Here is a 19,617-nt window from a genome sequence, read left to right as displayed (position 1 = left end):
AAAGACAGAGGGCACACAGGAGAGAGACAGTGGGCACATAAAAGGCCACAGGGGGTACACAGGAGAAGACATGGACACATGAAGAACACACAGGACACGTGGGAGACATGGGGCACTCAGGAGGACACTTGGGGGAGGTCATGTACAAGATGCTCCTGAAATATGGACGCACCAGGTTTAGTATATATATATTTTTTCCCTGGTTTTTGCCCTCTAAATCTAGGTGCGTCTTATATTCCGGAGCGTCTTATACAGCGGAAAATACGGTAAGTGGCAGGCAAACTTGGAGTGTACCACCTGGCCAACAGCAAAGTACCACTGGTGGTACGCGTACCACTGGTTGAAAAGCCCTGCACTAGGGGATGTCTATTTTGCATATTTTCATACAATCCTTTTGGGTTTCCTCAATTAATTTATTTTTTTATTGACGATATAAGATATCCTTGCACTACTATATAAGACCTATGGAAAAAAACAGCCACCGCAGCATGACAATGCATAACTGGGTAGCCACGGGCATCACAGCTGAAAATCAATCCAAGTCAGCAGTTCTCATGTAAAACACAAAAAGATAGAACAATGGAAGATTTTCATTTCTAATAAGGACACCATCTTAAAAAAAAAAAAATTATTAAGTCATACGGAGCTTAAATGCAAATGTTAAAATGGTAACAGTTTTTATATATATAATAAATCAATGCAGAATCAAGGCAGAATTGTCATGGAAATCATATATGCAAAAACATACAGGTAAGTACATTTCTTCCAGAGTAAAATGAGCCATTAATTACTTTTCTCCTATGTTGCTGTCACTTAAAGTAGTAGAAATCTGCAAGAACAGACTTGTTTTTCTTCAAGAACAGACAGGTTTTGGACTAGCCCATCTCCTCATGGAGTTCACAGGGTTTTCTTTTTCAAAAGAAGGTAGTAAATGGCAAAAAAAAAGTGTACGGTGAGCAGACAAGCTGGCCAGCATCTCTATATAAATCTTTTTTAGGGAATGTCTTTATAAAGAATAAAGGCCATGCTGTGAATCCCCCGTGAAGTGATGGACTAGCTCAAAACCTGTCGGTAATGTCAGATTTCTACTACCTACTATGTGTGACTAAGTGACAGCACACACACTCGAGACTAGATCAAGGGTGTCAAACTCAAATACAAAGTGGGACAAAACAGAACATTAGGACCAAGTCCCCGCCCACCTCAATGTCTAGTGGCACTCCCGTATACAGTTCCCTGGTGTCTAGTGCTCCCCCCCCATACAGTTCCCTGGTGTCTAGTGCTCCCCCCCATACAGTTCCCTGGTGTCTAGTAGTCCTCTCTCCCTCCTCTACACAGTTCCCTGGTGTCTGTGTGGGACAGGGGTGGAGTGGCCAGAGAAAGAGGGCAGGAGTGGGTGTAGCACAAGGATAACCAAGTGGGATAAACATAGTGCAAAATGGGGAAGTCACTTGTGGTCAAGATTTTTAGCATATCTCTGGCCATTATATTAAGTGCCCTTCCCCTATACACTTCCTGGTGTGTAGTGGCTCCCCCCCTCAAATACAGTTCCCTGGAGTCTAGTGGTCCTCCCTCCCCTATACAGTTCCCTGGTGTCTAGTGGTCCCCTACCTGCCTTATACAGATCCCTGGTGTCTAGTGGTCCTCCTTCCCTCCCTCCCCTATAAAGTTTTCCCTCTTCTATACAGTTCCATGATGTCTAGGGACCCCCTCCCTTCCCTATGCAGTTCCCTGGTGTCTGTGCGGTACACGGGTACAGTGGGCAGAGGAAGAGGGCAGAAGTGGGCGTAGCACAAGCATAGCTAAGTGGGCCAAACATAATACAAAGTGGGGAAACCACTTGTGGGCCAGATTTGTCCTGTAGGACGGAGTTTGACATGTATGCTCTAGATACAATAGAAATTTAGCATATCTCTGGCCATTGAGAAACACAGAATAGCACTTCCTGTCTCTCCTGATCCTCACCTGTGTATCTGCAGCCTTCAGCAGATCCTGGAATCTTTGGTCTTTCAGGACTTCCTGCTTATATTGGACTTCCCTATTGGCGATTTCGCAGATGACCATGCTGCTTTTATTCCCATCCATATGGCGGCTTGTTGCAATCGCGAGAATATCGTCCACCGACTCTGCAGACTTCAGCAGGCAGAGGAGGTCTTTGTGAGTGTCTCCGATGGGCTCCGGGAGGCTGTCAGCCAGGGAGCAGAGAGAGGAGGTATGTAGGGAGGCCTTGGGCAAGGAGGACGGTGCAACCTGACACGATCTGACACATTCTGACAACGTGGTGGGTGGTAACGGCTGGAAGGATGCGGACGCTGCCAGCAATCGGCAACCGCGCAGGATCAGACGGGCCGCCATCTTCTCTGCTCCGGCACGCTTAGTTTACTGCCAGGTCACAACATATCCTGCGGGACAAAACAGAAGGTTAGGGGAACACATTTATGGGGGAGGTATATTGGTATGTAGTCCCGCCCTCCCAGTGATGTCATAGCCTAGGCTAATTAGATATGCAGAATTCTTCTCCCAGGCATCATTTCCACTGGCCTCAACATTTTCAGAAACAAACGTTCCGCAGAGCCGCACCTGACAGGTCTAAAGATGTCACTAGCAGTGCTACATTTCAGAATGTAAATCAGGGAGAAAATAGGATTTCACAATAGGAAAACCCTGAGTACATAATTTATAAATGATTATAAAACATAAGCAACTGTATTCATGGTGGTATTTTCACTACAGGTCCTCTGAAAGCTGCAGATCTAAGAAATGCATATCAAAGCCTGTTCAGCAGAGAGCGCAATTATTTCCTTATGGCAAATGGGGCTCTTGCAGGCAAAAAGCTTACACTTTTTACAATTGCTACCAAAATTGCCGCTCATGACATCGCTTACAAAATGCAAAGTAAAAATGCTAACGAATGCCATTTGCGACTTGTAGTGGCTTCCAGGCCTAAGTCATTATTGTTTGTTTATACAGCCTGGAGAGATTCACAGATTTGATGTGTTATTGCTGCCTGTGCTTCAGGTGAAATCTTCCCTCATTTCCTGTATTTTGTGACACCTGTGAGGGGAACAGGAAATGACGGCCTTTTCTCCCCAATAGCGTTACAGACTACAACCTACCAGAGATCATTTAAATTAAATTTATAGTGTAATTTAAAAAAAAAAATATGTAGATGTAGTATTACTATTTGGCCACAAGATGGCCACAGTGAGTTTTTGATTCTCCGTCCTGCAAGCGAGAGCTCTCGCTTGAAGGAACAGAAGGGGTTACGTGGGACACAGAAAAATTGCGGTTTTCTGGAGAAAGCCATTGGTTTTTCTTAGGGCTGGTTCAGACGGACGCTTGCAGAGCGTTTACAGCCAGCGTTCAGGGCTTGGTGTTAAACGCTCCCATTCAAGTGAATGGGAGCGTTTGTACCAAGCTTTCAAGCGCGTTTACACAAACGCGGCGTTTGGGTCCCGATTTTCCCTAGCGTTCAAGGAGCCCCTGGAAGCTACATGTAGCTTCCAGGGGAGGTTAACCGCGACGGCTAATGTCCCCCTAGGGGAAGAAAAAACGCGACCGCATCCAAACGCACACGAACGCTGCTGAACGCGACGCCAGCAAACGCAACGCCTCCAAACGTCCGTCTGAACCAGCCCTTAGGGGAATACAGATCAACGAATGGGATCTGTATTCCCATTCATTGATCTCAGGGGCAGCCAAAGGCGTCGGGAGCGCGCGCGGAGGGGCGCGCGTGTGGACCGGCAGCAGCTGTGCAGTCTATCTGGACGGATATATCCGTCCAGATAGACCGAAGTGGTTAAAGGATACCTGAACTGACATGTGACATGATGAGATAGACGTGTTTGGAAGGTGCCTAGCACACTAATAACTATGCTGTGTTCCTTTTTTTCTTTCTCTGCCTGAAAGAGTTAAATATCAGGTATGTAAGTGGCTGACTCAGTAATGAGGAAGTGACTACAGTGTGACCCTCACTGATAAGAAATTCCTCTTTTTATCTCTTTCTTGCTCTCAGAAGCCATTTTCTGCTAGTAGTATAGTTGGAATTTCTTATCTGTGAGGGTCACACTGTAGTCACTTCCTGTCTGAGTCAGCCACTTACATACCTGATAATTTTCCACAGTGAGAGTGATAACAGTAAAAACAGCTCAGAATCGTTATTAAAGTGAACCTAAAGCCGGTAAAAAAAATGAGATTAACTCACCTGGGGCCTCCCTCAGCCCCCTGCAGCCGATCGGTGCCCTCGCAGCTCCGCTCCGATGTCCCAGGACCCGCCGGCGAGCACTTCCGGTTTCGCCGTCACCGGCCGACAGGCATGGGAACGCGAGTGATTGTTCACGTTCCCAGCCTGTATATCGCCCCCTATGCTGCTATTGGGACCTCCTGGCCGAACGCGAACAATCACTCGCGTTCCCATGCCTGTCGGCCGGTGACGGCGAAACCGGAAGTGCTCGCCGGCGGGTCCTGGGACATCGGAGCGGAGCTGCGAGGGCACCGATCGGCTGCAGGGGGCTGAGGGAGGCCCCAGGTGAGTTAATCCCATTTTTTTTTACCGGCTTTAGGTTCACTTTAAAAACAGCAGGTGAACTTAGTGAATTGTGGCAAATGTTTATAATGTGCTCTGTGACCCTGTTGAGAATTCCCTGCACTTCTGTTCTCCAGAATCCATAAAACCACCAGTGAGAGAGCCTTTGAAGAACCCAACGGGATCAAGCAGGGTCACACTTAGCATGTGGGTTCTTACTGCTGGTATCACAGTTCATCTCCTGGAATCGATTGTATGTACTACTACATATGCCTCTGAAGAAGCGGCTTCTAGGCGTAAAACGTGTCAGGCAATCTTTGAACTCCTATGCATATGAAGCTACATGCTATTTTTCGGGCTGTATGAGTCCAGAAGAATTTGTGAAACAATAAAGGCTGGGACCTACTACAGGCGCTCTGGAATCGCAAAGCAAGATTGCTAAACTGCAGAAATGCTGCAATTTCCCAGAGCGATATCGATCTAGCGCAGGTGTACAGCAATGTGTAACGGCTGTCGGTGGTGCAACCTATCCTCGCCATCCACAAAGAGGAGGCGAGGCCCATGGGCACCAGATTATGTGGCAGCCGTTTTGGCCAGCAGATGCCACTGAGCAGACGCTGCTGAATTTGACAAGGCTGCAGCTAATATGGAGAAACAATAATTCAGATCACAATAGGCGATAACCTCCAGAGACAGCCCCATAAACACTCCCTTTTAAAGCACATCTTAAGGCCTTGTTCACAGTATAAATTGCTTTTCTAAGCGCTTTTGTGTAGCGGTTTTTTTTTCGCTTCCTGGCATTAGTCAGGAAGTGAGTTCTTTGCCCCGGAAATGAATAAATATGACATATTTATTCATTAAAAGCACTTGGGAAATAATTTACCAAGCCTTTATATTGAAGACCTCTGAAAATGGTGCGGGAGCTGCGTTTGCAATTGGATAGAAAGCGCATCGCTCATGTGACAACACTCACATAGAGGAGCAATATTAATATTAAGTGCTTTTAAGGCGATTTAAAAAAAACACCAGCGTTTAAAAAAACAAAAACGCACTAAGTATGAACAAGCCCGAAGTGAGAGGGATATGGAAGCTGCTATATCCATTTCCTTTTAAACAATACCAGGTGCCCGGCAGTCCTGCTGATCATTCTGGCATCAGTAGTGTTCAGCGCTGTGTAACATGTTGGCGCTTTACACTCACCTAAAGGATTATTAGGAACACCATACTAATATGGTGTTTGACCCCTTTCGCCTTCAGAACTGCCTTTATTCTATGTGGCATTGATTCAACAAGGTGCTGGGAGCATTCTTTAGAAACGCTGGCCCATATTGATAGGATAGCATCTTGCAGTTGATAGAGATTTGTGGGATGCACATCCAGGGCACGAAGCTCCCGTTCCATCATATCCTAAAGATGCTCTATTGGGCTGAGATCTGGTGACTGTGGGGACCATTTTAGTACAGTGAACTCATTGTCATGTTCAAAAAAAAAAAGAAAAAAAAATTGAAATGATTTGAGCTTTGTGACATGGTGCATTATCCTGCTGCAGTGTTCTCCCCAGAATTTTTTTCCAGCCGGGTGGCATGAAAAAGTAGCCGGGTGGGTCGAGATGAAAATGCAGGGCAACTCTGCTTACAGCCTAGGAGGAGGTTAGGAGGTGAGCCGATAACAGCCGGGTGGTCACCAAATCTAGCCGGGTGGAGCACCCGGCTAAAAGAGCCTGGGGAGAACACTGCTGCTGGAAGTAGCCATCAGAGGATGGGTACATGGTGGTCATGAAGGGATGGACATAGTCAGAAACAATGATCAGGTAGCCCGTGGCATTTAAAGAGACTCTGTAACATCAAAAACATCCCCTGGGGGTTACTCACCTCAGGTGGGGGAAGCCTCCGGATCCTAATGAGGCTTCCCACGCCGTCCTCTGTCCCACGGGGGTCTCGCTGCAGCCCTCCGAACAGCCGGCGACAGAGCCGACTGTCAGTTCAATATTTACCTTTGCAGGCTCCAGCGGGGGCGCTGTGGCTGCTCTCGGCTCCGAACTACACGGAAATACCCGATCTCAGTCGGGTCCGCTCTACTGCGCAGGCGCCGGAAACTTGCGCCTGCGCAGTAGAGCGGACCCGACGGCGATCGGGTATTTCCGCCTACTTCGAAACCAACAGCCGTCAGAGCGCCTGCGCAGGAGCCGGGAAGGTAAATAATGACGTCATCTTGTACGGAGGGCTACAGCGAGACCCCCGAGGGATGGAGGACGGCGTGGGAAGCCTCATTAGGATCCGGAGGCTTCCCCCACCCGAGGTGAGTACCCCCCAGGGGACGTTTTGACGTTACAGATTCTCTTTAAACGATGCCCAATTGCCACTAAGGGGTCTAAAGTGTGCCAAGAAAACATCCCCCACACCATTACACCACCACCACCACCAGCCAGCCCAGTGGTAACAAGGCATGATGGATCCATGTTCTCATTCTGTTTACGCCAAATTCTGACTATCGAGACTCATCAGACCAGGAAACATTTTTCCAGCCTTCAACTGTCCTATTTTAGTGAGCTCGTGCAAATTGTAGCCTCTTTTTCCTATTTGTAGTGGAGATGAGTGGTACCCGGTGGGGTCTTCTGCTGTTGTAGCCCATCCGCCTCAAGGTTGTGCGTCTTGTGGCTTCACAAATGCTTTGCTGCATACCTCAGTTGTAACGAGTGGTTATTTCAGTCAACGTTGCTCTTCTGTCAGCTTGAATCAGTCGGCCCATTCTCCTCTGACCTCTAGCATCAACAAGGCATTTTCGCCCACAGGACTGCCGCCTACTGGATGTTTTTCCCTTTTCACACCATTCTTTGTAAACCCTAGAAATGGTTGTGCGTGAAAATCCCAGTAACTGAGCAGATTGTGAATTACTCAGACCGGCCCATCTGGCACCAACAACCATGCCACACTCAAAATTGCTTAAATCACCTTTCTTTCCCATTCTGACCTTCAGTTTGGAGTTCAGGAGATTGTCTTGACCAGACCCACACCCCTAAATGCATTGAAGCAACTGCCATGTGGTTGGTGGATTAGATAATTGCATTAATGAGAAATTGAACAGGCGTTCCTAATAATCCTTTAGGTGAGTGTATAAAAACAAATAAATAGTGTCTGAATCACACACCTGAAACAAGCATGTAGCATATCCAGTAAGAAAAATTTGATCTGCTGCATGCTTGTTCAGGATCTATGGCTAGATCAGCAGGACAGCCAGGCAATATGCATAGTTTAAAATGAAAAAAATGTTAGTCTCCACATTCTGTCCATAACCCCGCCCACTAAAGGAAGAGGTCATAGGTGCTTCTCTAGGTCCAATCAAAGAAGCACTTTTGACCACTTCTGCTAGCAGGTGGGGCTACGGATGGAAGCCAGACATCAGGATACCTGGGTAAGCATAAATAAATGTGTTTAAATGTACAAATACCCCACCCCCCAAATTGCTGCAAAATCACTTTTCAAAGCAATTTTTCAGCACTTTTATACTTGGCATTGAACACAAACACACTCAAAATGCTACATGTCCTGCGACTGCGATTAACCCTAATTGCAATCATACTAGTGGGTCCAGCTCCATTTATACCTACTGTGGTGCAGTTGTGGATATAGATATGTGGGTAGAACTACCCGAACTCTACAGGAAAGAGTGGGTGAACACATCTATAAAATCAGTAAGGGGCACGAAAATCACAGTGTGCCCAAACACTTCAGGACTAAACACGGCTGTAACCCAAAATTGTTAAAGGCATGTGCAATCGAGAAAATACAACCAGGTTGGAGGGGGTGCCATAAATTACGGAAACTCTGTCAGACTGAAACCAAATGGATTTATACATTAAAAAGTATGCACCCGGAAGGACTAAATATCGAATTGGACATAAACTGTTTCCTCACTAATGACTAAATGGGGAGCAAACAAACTGTACCCTTTCTGCTTTCAAATATGACAGTACAGATTGAATATAAGCATCTGTCAACGAATAATGAGATGCTGCACACTGATAGATAAAATGTATGAATTAAAGGGCAAAAGGTGTAATACCTCTATGGAAGTAAAAGAGGGGCTGACCCCTTTAGTTAGAAGACAAACTTTTGGGGTATTGTTCCTACCCTGTATATTTTCTCTAAAGGGCCCCCTCCTGGTGGAGAAAAACATCGGGGAATGGCGGAGACTGGCCGCATCTCTGTACAGCTACCACAGTGCAGACCAACTATATATTACAAGTGACCTTAGTGATAAGGATATAGTATGAACATTAAGGGGTATGATCTAGGATGTGGGTTGTAATAGTAGGATGCCGGAGATGGTGATACTAATAGTTTATATGGTATTCATATGAGACCTGATAACCTCTATGAGGGATATGTAACCTGATATGGATGAATGTGCAATCAAATAATTTGGAACGATTTGTATATATACTAATATATGAGTGATTAATTCATGATGATAATAGCCTTATGCAGCCATTTATTTTATCTAAGTATTGGAAGATGTGAATGTTAAGGAGTATGGGATAATGATAGCGCTAACTGATATTGCGATTCATGTGTAGCATAATTATGTTAGGGTCAGGTTAGTATAACATGTAATAAAGTGGCAATGGTCCAAAGGGTACTGATGTAAACCGATCGCCCACCCAGATGTAGGATGCGGCTGGAACGGTTAAAGACAGATGGCTGCGCTGCGGACTTGCGGTGGGGAAGCGGTCTGCAGCGTTGCCATGGGTAATAGGGGCGGCACGGTGGATGGGAAAAGGGGGAAGGTGACTCTGGTGGACTAATACGGTGACTGGCTTGCGCTATGACACGTCATTTGACTAGCAGCAAACCAGCGGGGAGTAGGTTGAGGGCAGAAAGCGCAGCAGGGCAGTAGTCCGGATACGTACTTCCGCCCTTGGGACGGTGTGGGTACTTATAGTTCCTCCTCACGCATGCTCAATTAGCCCCTGATGAGTCACAATAGTGACGAAACCGGTAGGGCGTGGCTTTGAGCGGCGAGGAGGACAACAAGCGTGGGAGACGCCGGACAAGCGGGGAGATACCGAGACGAGCTGAGCCGTGGCCCTGGAGGGGAGATCGGTAGTATGCTTGTGACATGCTTTTTAAACTCTAACTTGATGTACGCATAATACTTTTTATTGGTGATATTAAATGTTATGGTTTTACACATGGACATCTTCTGTGCTTTACTTTGAGGCTGTATAAAGGATACGGATTATGACTGGACATATGACTTGTGAATAGATCGAGCAGCTGGCTGAACTCCACTACTCTGTATCGGGCACTTATGCAAGTATTGATGGTGAGCAGGGTGGATAACTAAACGGAGGGGAGAGTCTGTGCTAGGTCGGTGGTGGTGGTCCCCGCCCCCATACCCTCACATGTAGTGTGAAGTTGCAGCGTATCTACACCAGTAAGGGTGTTTGCTTTAAATAACAGTCTGCACTATCATTTGTTTTTTCTCTTTTGTGTCTGAGGTGTATCTGTGCCTAGGAGAGGAAAAAAAAACTTTGGGAACAAGTCAGCTCCATTTAGATACATTGGCAAAGCATTCTTTGGAATCGCCGGTGATCCCAAAATGCTGCAAAAAACACCCTAATGGGTCCGAGCCCTTACTAGTAGCTACAGCCATTGAAAGGGGACCTAAACTGAGAAGGATATGGATTTTTCCTTTTAAAGAGACTAACAAAAATGTCAGCCTTATTTCTTCTATCCTGTAAGTTCCTATACCTGTTCTAATGTGGTCTGTCTTACTGCAGCCTTTTCTAGTTGCACAGTGGCTGTATTATCTCTGTTATATAATGATCTAATCTTCTTTCCTCTGCCGGCTTTGTCAGACTCAGGCAGGAATGTGCTGCTCTGCTTGTGATAGGATAGAAGTTATACACACCCTCTCCACGCCCCCTGCAGGCTCTGAGTGAGTCACAGACTGAGCTCCTCTCAGCCTATCACAAGCTGGTTAGCAGCCATGTCTTGCTTGTAAACACTGCCTAAAACTGGCAATTACAAGCCAGGATTGCAGCAGGGAGTGGCAGAAACAGCACAGAGGGGCCCAGGAGAACATAATGAAGAGAATGGTATGCTTTTTTATTGTAAGAATTTTAGAGTACAGATTCTCTTTAAAATAATAATACCAGTTGCCCGACTCTCCTGTTGATCCTGTGTCTCTAATGCTGGGAATACACAATGGCCTCAATTCACTAAGCTTTATCAAACACTTTATCAAACGTTTCATAGTTTTACCTCATGGGTAAAATCTAATTTTGAATTCACTAAGGTGTTATAGATTTATTGAACGTTTTATCGATAAAATATTCGATAAATATATAACACCTTAGTGAATTCAAAACTAGATTTTGCCCATGAGGTAAATTATCAAACGTTTAATAAAGTGCTTGATAAAGCTTAGTGAATTGAGGCAAATGAGATTTTTCAGTAGATTTACTGTCCGATCGTCTTTCCAATCGATTTCTATTCACTTCTATGAGAAATCGATCAGAAAAACGATCGAAAATCAGATCGGACTTGTAGGAAATTATCTATCGAACCATCTATCTGCCAAAAAATCTCACGGTGTATTCCCAGCATAATACTTTTAGCCACAGACCCTGAACAAGCATGCAGCAGATCAGGTGCTCTGACTGAAGACAGACTGGATTAGCTGCATGCTTTTTTCAGGTGTGTGATTCAGCCACTACTGCAGCTAAAGAGATCAGCAGGACTGACAAGCAACGGGTATTGTTTAAAAGGAAAAATCCATATCCCTCTCAGTTAAGGTTCTCATGAAGAAACTGTCTAATCACTGTGACACTGCATTCACAGAAACAGTGCAGTAGGTGGATTACTTTACGGAAAGTCTTATTCAGATGTACGGTATGTGGAAGACCCAGTTACTGTCAAGAAAGACTCCACAGTTTTACAGCTCTTACAGTAAGTAACCCTTTGTAAAACTAGAGATGAAAGAATCAGCGCACAGTGGCCTGCCTTCTATTCCCTTGCAGTGCTTGAGTCCCAAGTTTTAATATCCATCAGGCCACTATGGCTTCAATTAACCAAGAGCTGTTTGGTAAACAAAAAAATTGTCATGTTCGGTAATTTAAAGGGGAACTGAAGAGTGAGGTATATGGAGGCTGTCATGTTTATTTCCTTTTAAGCAATACCAGTTGCCTGGCAGCCCTGCTGATCATCTGCCTCCAATACTATTAGCCATAGCCCCTGAACAAGTATTCAGCAGATCAGGTGTTTCAGTGGTTCAGACTTTAAAGTCAGATCTGACAAGACTAGCTGCATGCTTGTTTCTGGTTTTATTCAGATACTACTGCAGAGAAATAGACCAGCAGGGCTGCCAGGCAACTGGTATTGATTAAAAGGAAATAAACATGACAGCCTCCATATAGCTCTCTCTTCAGTTCCCCTTTAACTCATGCGGTAAGAAGTATTCCCTAAGATTTTCAATAAAATAGGGGATCTAACGGGAAACCTAATTGGGAACACTTCTCTAATCACAGCACTCTCTACAGCAGAATGCATTGTGATTGGCTGAATAGCTTGGGCATAGATTACTACAACCTATCTGAAACCTAGCAGTTCCAGAGGGTGTCGTCCACCCAATAACGTTTGCAGATTTGCACTATAAAGCTTCCTGCGGGGACTTCTAACGTAGACTAGCACCGAACAATGACCAGGAATTCCACTAGGCTAAACCAGATCTTTGCACAGGACTTTTGCCGAGCATACACGGCTCGTTTTTTTTTTTATCAATCGAGCCGCTGACGGCTCGATTGATAATTTCCAACAGGTCCGATCACCGCGCGGATCGATTCCCTGCTCAATACCCGCGGGTGGACAATGGAAAAAACCGAAAAGAAGAAAAAGGAGCGCCCACGGGGACGTGCCGGCACTGAGCCGCTGGCTCGATTCCGGCGCATAATGTAGCCGTATATGCCCAGCATAAGACTCAGGAGGCTACTGATTGACACCTGTCAGTTTGACTGATCATCTGTCAGGCAATCAATGGTTTCCAAGAATGATTGGCCCTGTGCAGAGTTCCAAAAAGAGATGATCATCACTGAATTTCAATCTTTCTTACTTCATTGCAAGTTGCATGAAAAATGCAACAAAATTTGCATCAAGTCAGAAAGCTGGCATTTTATTGAACATTTCCAATTCCGTTTTGGACCCCCTCAGATATTCGACTTTCTGTGAGGCAAGAAAATGATATAAACTTAAATTTTCAGCCCCTTATATAGAGTAAAGATGACCATTAACGATAACATTAACGATACAATTTTAGCTAACAATCCACCTTTTGATCCAATAATTGTGATTGGAAGGAAATGATTAATCAGACCCATAAATGAGCTAAAAAATATAAATAACTGATCCAATAATTTCAGATTGTATCAATCTGAAAAACAATCAATCACCCGATCCGTAGAATTAAACGGTGGTTGTTTGGCAAAATCAATCAATAGATCTGAAGGTCGCTCATTTTCTAAATTGTATCATATATGTATGGGCACATTCAACCAAGAGACTCTTCTCTGTCTGATCAGAAAGAGAGATCTGTTGGCTGTCCATACAAAGCAGACCGTTTTCTGATCAATTTCAGCATGAAATCTCAAGAATCGACCTCATGACGCCGCTGCTCTCCTAATGTAAATGTGCACCCTCCTGCCCGTGCATTAAAATACTTACCATGTGCTGTCGCTCGCCAAGGTGCCCATCCATCTTCCATATAGCTGCCTCCTGTGGCTGCTGGTATATGGCACGCCGGCAGCAAGTGGGCGTGCAAGATGGATGAATACCGCTGCGGGTGACAGTGGTCAGGTAAAGCATAAAAGCATCAACAGGGAGGCACATTTACATTTGGGCTGAAAGTGTCGGGGTTCCGTCGCTCGTCCCGATATCACATGCTTTTACCGCCACGCATGCGATCAACCACTCAAGCCTGAGATTTCATTTTTCTGCCTGTCTGATTAAAACGTGCAACACATTTTGGCCAGAAATGTGTTGAATAGTTGATCAGGTATGGTTGTGGTGGCACTTCTATTCATCCGATGCCATAATAATTATCGAATCGGATGGGCAAACAAATGCCAATTTGCTAGATGTACAGCCACCTTAATGCAAGGTACAGACAAATTCAATATCTCATCCCAGAGTTCTCCCCAGGCTCTTTCAGCTGGGTGCTCCACCCCGCTAATTTTGGTAAGACTCTGGCTAGCATCAGCTTGCCTCCTCCTATGCTGTAAGCAGAATTGTGCTGACCCTGCATTCCCCGTCACGCCCCACCCAGCTCATTTCCATGCCACCCGGTTGGGAAGAATTTCTGGGGAAGGAACACTGGGCCCGATGGATTGGACGATTTATTTCCAGCATGTCCAATCCATTTCCAATAAAGGGATGGATTTTGTAAATCGTTATGAAAATCGATCCCTCTATTTTACAGGAGCAGTTTGGACACAGACACAGGTTACAACTTCGCATCAGATTACCCATCGATTGCATGAATCATGGGTACCCAGCATTGGAGGAACAGCTAAATAGTCCACAGGCTCCTATTAGCTGGGTGTGCCTATTGGTGGCCTCAGCTATTTGGGGTCCCCTACACAGTGGGCAGCCTGTGTTCCAACATTTCAGCATACATTGACAACGTTATTGGGTGGACGACACCCTCTGGAATAGCATACATTTAAAGTGATACTGTGCTTTTTAGTAGAATCAGTGTCCCCTTGCACACCTGCACTACACTGGGTTCCCGATAATTCAAGTCAGCATCACAGAGTCACTGCTGGACACAGACACGTGGAGACCATTCTACCCCATTCCCCACATGTGCTCCGCAGACTTACATGGGGATAAGTAATAAAGCAAAACTTGGGGTCATCAACATAACAGCAGAAGCCCCGCCACTCTCCCAGTCCTTTTAAAGTCCCTCCATCTTACTTTCACCAGCTGCAGCGCTACCCGAATTCTCCCTCTGACCTCCACAGCACGAGCATTAGCCGGACGCATGAATATTACGTCACTTCCGCTTCTCCCGGTCTCTCCACCCCGCCAAGCGTCGAGTTTGCTCTCCGGAAACATGGCCGCCTCCAGCACACAGCGAGGCGTGGTCTCCGGTGTAATGTCTGATTGCGCTGCCTGTGGATTTGCGCTGCCCCGCATGCGCAGTAGGAGACTGTGCGGCCACATTTCCTATAGAACGATGCTGCTGGAGATAAAATACGAAATATCTCCGCTCCCACACCTCTTACACTCCCCAAATTTTCAGGGTAGGGAGGGGACCCCCCGAACGACCTCTATGCCAAATTGCAGCCCCCGAGACCCGCTGGTTCCCGAGATAGGTTACTGTAATCTCTCTCCTGAACCAGCGGGTCTCGGGGGCTGCAATTTGGCATAGAGGTCGTTCGGGGGGTCCCCTCCCTACCCTGAAAATTTGGGGAGTGTAAGAGGTGTGGGAGCGGAGATATTTCGTATTTTATCTCCAGCAGCGTCATTAACTTCACACTGAGCATGCGCGCTATTCAATGTGGATTGTGGAAGGGAGTTTCCGGGTAGCGTAATCAGACATTACACCGGAAACATGGCCGCTACCAGCGTGGGTCAAGACGCACGCCAACATAGACTCATCGGAGCTTTGAGTGGAGAGCCAGTGAGAAGCGGAAGTGACGTAGTATAGATGCGTCCGGCTGCTGCTATGGAGGTCAGAGGTAGAAGCTGGTTAGTCACCTGCAGCTAGTGAAAGTAAGAGAAGGAAGGGGGAGGTTTTGGGGGAAAGGGTGGAGGGTCTTCTGCTGTTATTTGGTCTTAGGGATCTCTTTTCATGACCTTCATTACCTGTCACCTTACTAACCTGCACAGGGTATGTGGGGGATGGGGTATAATGGTCCCCGCTTATCTGTATCCAGCAGAAACCCTGTGATGCTCCTCTGATTTAGCAGAAACCCAGTGCAGTGCAGGATGCCCACTATGCAGAGGACCCCAGATAGCTGAAGCCATCAATAGGCACCCAGCTAATAGGAGCATGTGCAGTATTTGGCCTCATTCACACCTAAAAACCCAAGCGATTTGTGTTTTTGTGCGCTCTGCGCGCTGTGTTTCTGGTAAAAGCGCTTTTCCAGAGCGGTTTTATAATCCATTTCCTGACGCAAGTCAGGATGTGAACGCTTTGACCCGAAAATAATAAATACAATGACCTCTAGTCATAAAGCATTCCTGCATGCAATAGTGCTCAAAACAGCTGACTTTACCGACCATTTAGCAAAGTGTCCATTCATAAAAGCTGTTTCCTCATAAAAAGCTACAATTCCTGAGCAGTGCGGGAAATTACCGCCTTGTGCGGAGATTATCACAACACATGTCAATTCATAAAGATTAGAGCAGGCGGAATGGGAACGGAGAATACCGACTGTTTAGAAAAGGAGATAAGCCAGCAGATAACAAGCAAGCTAATGGAGAGACAGACCTCCCAGGCAGCAGCAGTGAGAGCAGAGCAAACAAGGCATCCCGGAATACCAAGGCTGTGTTTTTTAACCCATTGGATACCTGTTTTCAGATACATTTCACATCAGAAATCCTGCATGTGTAACATTTCTTGAAGTTCGTCTAAGCTGCGGCAATTAAATAGATTGTTTAGAAAGACTAATAGACAGATTCAGAGAAGATTCAGGGCAAGGAGAGGCAGTTTAAAAAAAAATGCACATCTAGACAAGACAAATAACATTTATATCGCGCTTTTCTCCTGGCGGACTCAAAGTGCCAGAGCTGCAGCCACTAGGGCGCGCTCTATAGGCAGTAGCAGTGTTAGGGAGACTTGCCTAAGGTCCCCTACTGAATAGGTGCTGGCTTACTTAAAAGGCAGAGCCGAGATTCGAACCCTGGTCTCCTGCGTCAGAGGCAGAGCCCTTAACCATTACACCATCCAGCCACTGCACTTGGGAGGTGATGTGATGTCGGATCTGCGGGCGATCAATTGGTGTGGGTGATCAGATTGCCCGCAAGGGGCAGGTTAGGGGCTAATTGATGAGTGGCAGTGACAGGGGGTGATTGATGGGTGATTGACAGGTGATCAGGGGGATAGATGCATACAGGACACAGGGGGGGGGGTGTCTGGGGGGAACCTGAGGGGTGGGGGGGGGGTGATCAGGAGGGAGCAGGGGGCAGTTTAGGGAAAAAAAAAATAGCGTTGACAGATAGTGACAGGGAGTGATTGATGGGTGATTAGGGGGGTGATTGGGTGCAAACAGTGGTCTGGGGGGTGGGCAGGGGGGGGTGGTCTGAGGGGTGCTGTTGGCGATCAGGGGGCAGTGGGGGGGAATTCAGTGTGCTTGGATGCAGACTATGGTGGCTGCAGCCTGCCCTTGTGGTCCTTCGGACACTGGGACTACCAGGGCAGGAGGCAGCATGTATAATACACTTTGTATACATTACAAAGTGTATTATACACTTTGTATGCGGCGATCCGGGTGCTAGTAACGCGCCGGCGCTTCCGAACGGCCGGGGGGTTACATCGCGAGGTGGGCGGAGCCAGTCACGAATGATGCGATCGCGCCGCCCATGCCCCTACAAGGACCGCCGCCTCTGTGCATGCGGCGGTCCTTGCGGGGTCCAGTTTCCGGCCGCCACTGTGCGTTGGGCGGTCGGGAAGTGGTTAAAAACCCTTCCGTGAGGCAAAACATCCCCTATGAGAAGATGGACTAGCTCAAAACCTGTCGGTTCTGTCTGATTTCTACTACCTACTGTCCGATTTCCACTACCTACTGTAAGTGACAGCAACATAGGAGAAAAGTAATTTATGGCTTATTTTACTCTGGAAGAAGTGTACTTCTTATTTGAATGTGTTTACATACATACCTGATCCGCTCAGCCCCCAGATCAGGTAGCCTAGTTTTTTTTTTAATTTCATGAGCCCACATCAGGCACCCTTTAAACTGCCTGTTTGCCACCTACAGTGGGTTGCAAAAGTATTCGGCCCCCTTGAAGTTTTCCACATTTTGTCACATTACTGCCACAAACATGCATCAATTGTATTGGAATTCCACGTGGAAGACCAATACAAAGTGGCGTACACGTGAGAAGTGGATCGAAAATCATACATCATTCCAAACATTTTTTACAAATAAATAACTGCAAAGTGGGGTGTGCGTAATTATTCGGCCCCCTGAGTCAATACTTTGTAGAACCACCTTTTGCTGCAATTACAGCTGCCGGTCTTTTAGGGTATGTCTCTACCAGCTTTGCACATCTAGAGAATGAAATCCTTGCCCATTCTTCTTTGCAAAACCGCTCCAGCTCAGTCAGATCAGATGGACAGCGTTTGTGAACAGCAGCTTTCAGATCTTGCCACAGATTCTCGATTGGATTTAGATCTGGACTTTGACTGGGCCATTCTAACAAATAGATATATTTTGTTTAAGACCATTCCATTGTTGCCCTGGCTTTATGTTTAGGGTCGTTGTCCTGCTGGAAGGTGAACCTCCGCCCCAGTCTCAAGTCTTTTGCAGACTCCAAGAGGTTTTCTTGCAAGTTTGCCCTGTATTTGGCTCCACCCATCTTCCCATCAACTCTGACCAGCTTCCCTGTCCCTGCTGAAGATATGCAAAATAAAACGGGTTCTGATAATGAATAAAATTGCTTATGTTTTCCAATAATCATTTGCAAATTATTTACTCGAGGTTTCCCCATTGTGAATTCTTTCTTCTCCCTGATTTACATTCTGAAATGTATCACTGGTGGCGACCTCTTTAGTCCTGTCAGGTGCGGCTCTGCGGAACGTTTGTTTCTGAAAATGTTGAGGCCAGTGGAAATGATGCCTGGGAGAAGAATTCTGCATATCTAAGCAGCCTAGGCTGTGACATCACTGGGAGGGCGGGACTACATACCAATATACCACCCCCATGAATGTGTTCCCCTAACCTTCTGTTTTGTCCCGCAGGATATGTTGTGACCTGGCAGTAAACTAAGCGTGCCGGAGCAGAGAAGATGGCGGCCCGTCTGATCCTGCGCGGTTGCCGATTGCTGGCAGCGTCCGCATCCTTCCAGCCGTTACCAGCCACCACGTTGTCAGAATGTGTCAGATCGTGTCAGGTTGCACCGTCCTCCTTGCCCAAGGCCTCCCTACATACCTCCTCTCTCTGCTCCCTGGCTGACAGCCTCCCGGAGCCCATCGGAGACACTCACAAAGACTTCATGTCCCTGCTGCGGTCTGCAGCGTCGGTGGATGACATTCTCGGGATTGCAACAATCCGCCATATGGATGGGAATAAAAGCAGCATGGTCATCTGCGAAATCGCCAATAGGGAAGTCCAAGATAAGCAGGAAATCCTGAAAGACCAAAGATTCCAGGATCTGCTGAAGGCTGCAAATACACAGGTGAGGATCAGGAGAGACAGGAAGTGCTATTCTGTGTTTATCTAAATGGCCAGAGATATGCTAAATTTCTACTGTATTTAGAGCATACATGTTAAACTCCGGCCCACAAGCCAAATCTGGCCCACAAGTGGTTTCCCCACTTTGTATTATGTTTGGCCCACTTAGCTATGCTTGTGCTACGTCCACTTCTGCCCTCTTCCTCCGACGCACTCTACCTGTGTACCGCACAGACACCAGGGAACTGCATAGGGAAGGGAGGGGGACCCTAGACATCATGGAACTGTATAGGGGAGGGGGGCACTAGACACCAGGAAACTGTATGGAGGAGGGATGAGTACCACTAGACACAAGGGAACTGTATAGGGGAGGGGCACTAGACACTAGGGAACTGTACAGGGGAGGTAGACACCAGGGAATTGTGTACTGGAGGGAGGGGGCCACTAAACTCCAGGGAACTGTATAGGGGAGGGAGGGACACTAGACTAGACACTAGGGAACAGAGCAGTGCTTTTTTTAGCGCTGCTAGATTTGGTCGCAGCCAGCTGCGCCATAGACTATAATGGGAATCAGTCTATAGCGGCGCTCAGTGAGTAACATCGGCGCCGTCAGCAGATGGAGCCAAAGTTGCTTAAAAAAAACACAATAATTCGGCCTCCAACGATCGCTGGAAGCCGAATTATATCGTTCCCCCAC

The 19,617-nt window shown here is 46.6% G+C and overlaps 2 protein-coding genes and 1 non-coding gene across 8 annotated transcripts in view; 1 reads left to right on the top strand and 2 right to left on the bottom strand.

Annotated features, from left to right (window-relative positions):
* Window positions 1-14,651, bottom strand: part of LOC137518039 (FAST kinase domain-containing protein 4-like) — a 90,886-nt gene extending 76,235 nt beyond the window's left edge. The window contains exons 1-2 of one of the 2 annotated variants that reach the window (XM_068235229.1): window positions 14,497-14,651; window positions 1,966-2,402 (exon numbers count right to left, since the gene is read on the bottom strand). In XM_068235229.1, coding sequence (XP_068091330.1) covers window positions 1,966-2,355 — 390 coding nt within the window. In that variant the 5' untranslated portion in view covers window positions 2,356-2,402; window positions 14,497-14,651. The other variant, XM_068235230.1, reaches the window with a different exon arrangement.
* LOC137520079 (small nucleolar RNA SNORA5) lies at window positions 5,034-5,165 on the bottom strand. The gene has a single exon (XR_011021424.1). It is a non-coding gene; the product is annotated as a small nucleolar RNA SNORA5 (small nucleolar RNA).
* A 365-nt stretch (window positions 14,652-15,016) lies between the features above and the next one.
* Window positions 15,017-19,617, top strand: part of LOC137518038 (FAST kinase domain-containing protein 4-like) — a 66,572-nt gene continuing 61,971 nt past the window's right edge. Inside the window, exons 1-2 of one of the 5 annotated variants that reach the window (XR_011020730.1) lie at window positions 15,017-15,297; window positions 18,488-18,924. Coding sequence is in view for 3 of the 5 variants with exons in the window: in XM_068235228.1 (XP_068091329.1) it covers window positions 18,535-18,924 (390 nt within the window). In the remaining 2 variants the exon portion in view is untranslated. The remainder of the gene's footprint in view (window positions 15,298-18,487; window positions 18,925-19,617) is intronic. The other 4 variants (XR_011020731.1, XM_068235228.1, XM_068235227.1 and 1 more) reach the window with 4 other exon arrangements.

Source organism: Hyperolius riggenbachi, chromosome 5 (assembly GCF_040937935.1).
Source record: "Hyperolius riggenbachi isolate aHypRig1 chromosome 5, aHypRig1.pri, whole genome shotgun sequence".
Taxonomy (NCBI): domain Eukaryota; kingdom Metazoa; phylum Chordata; class Amphibia; order Anura; family Hyperoliidae; genus Hyperolius; species Hyperolius riggenbachi.
The sequence above is the reverse complement of the archived record's forward strand: the minus strand, read 5'-3'. Positions and strand labels throughout refer to the sequence as shown.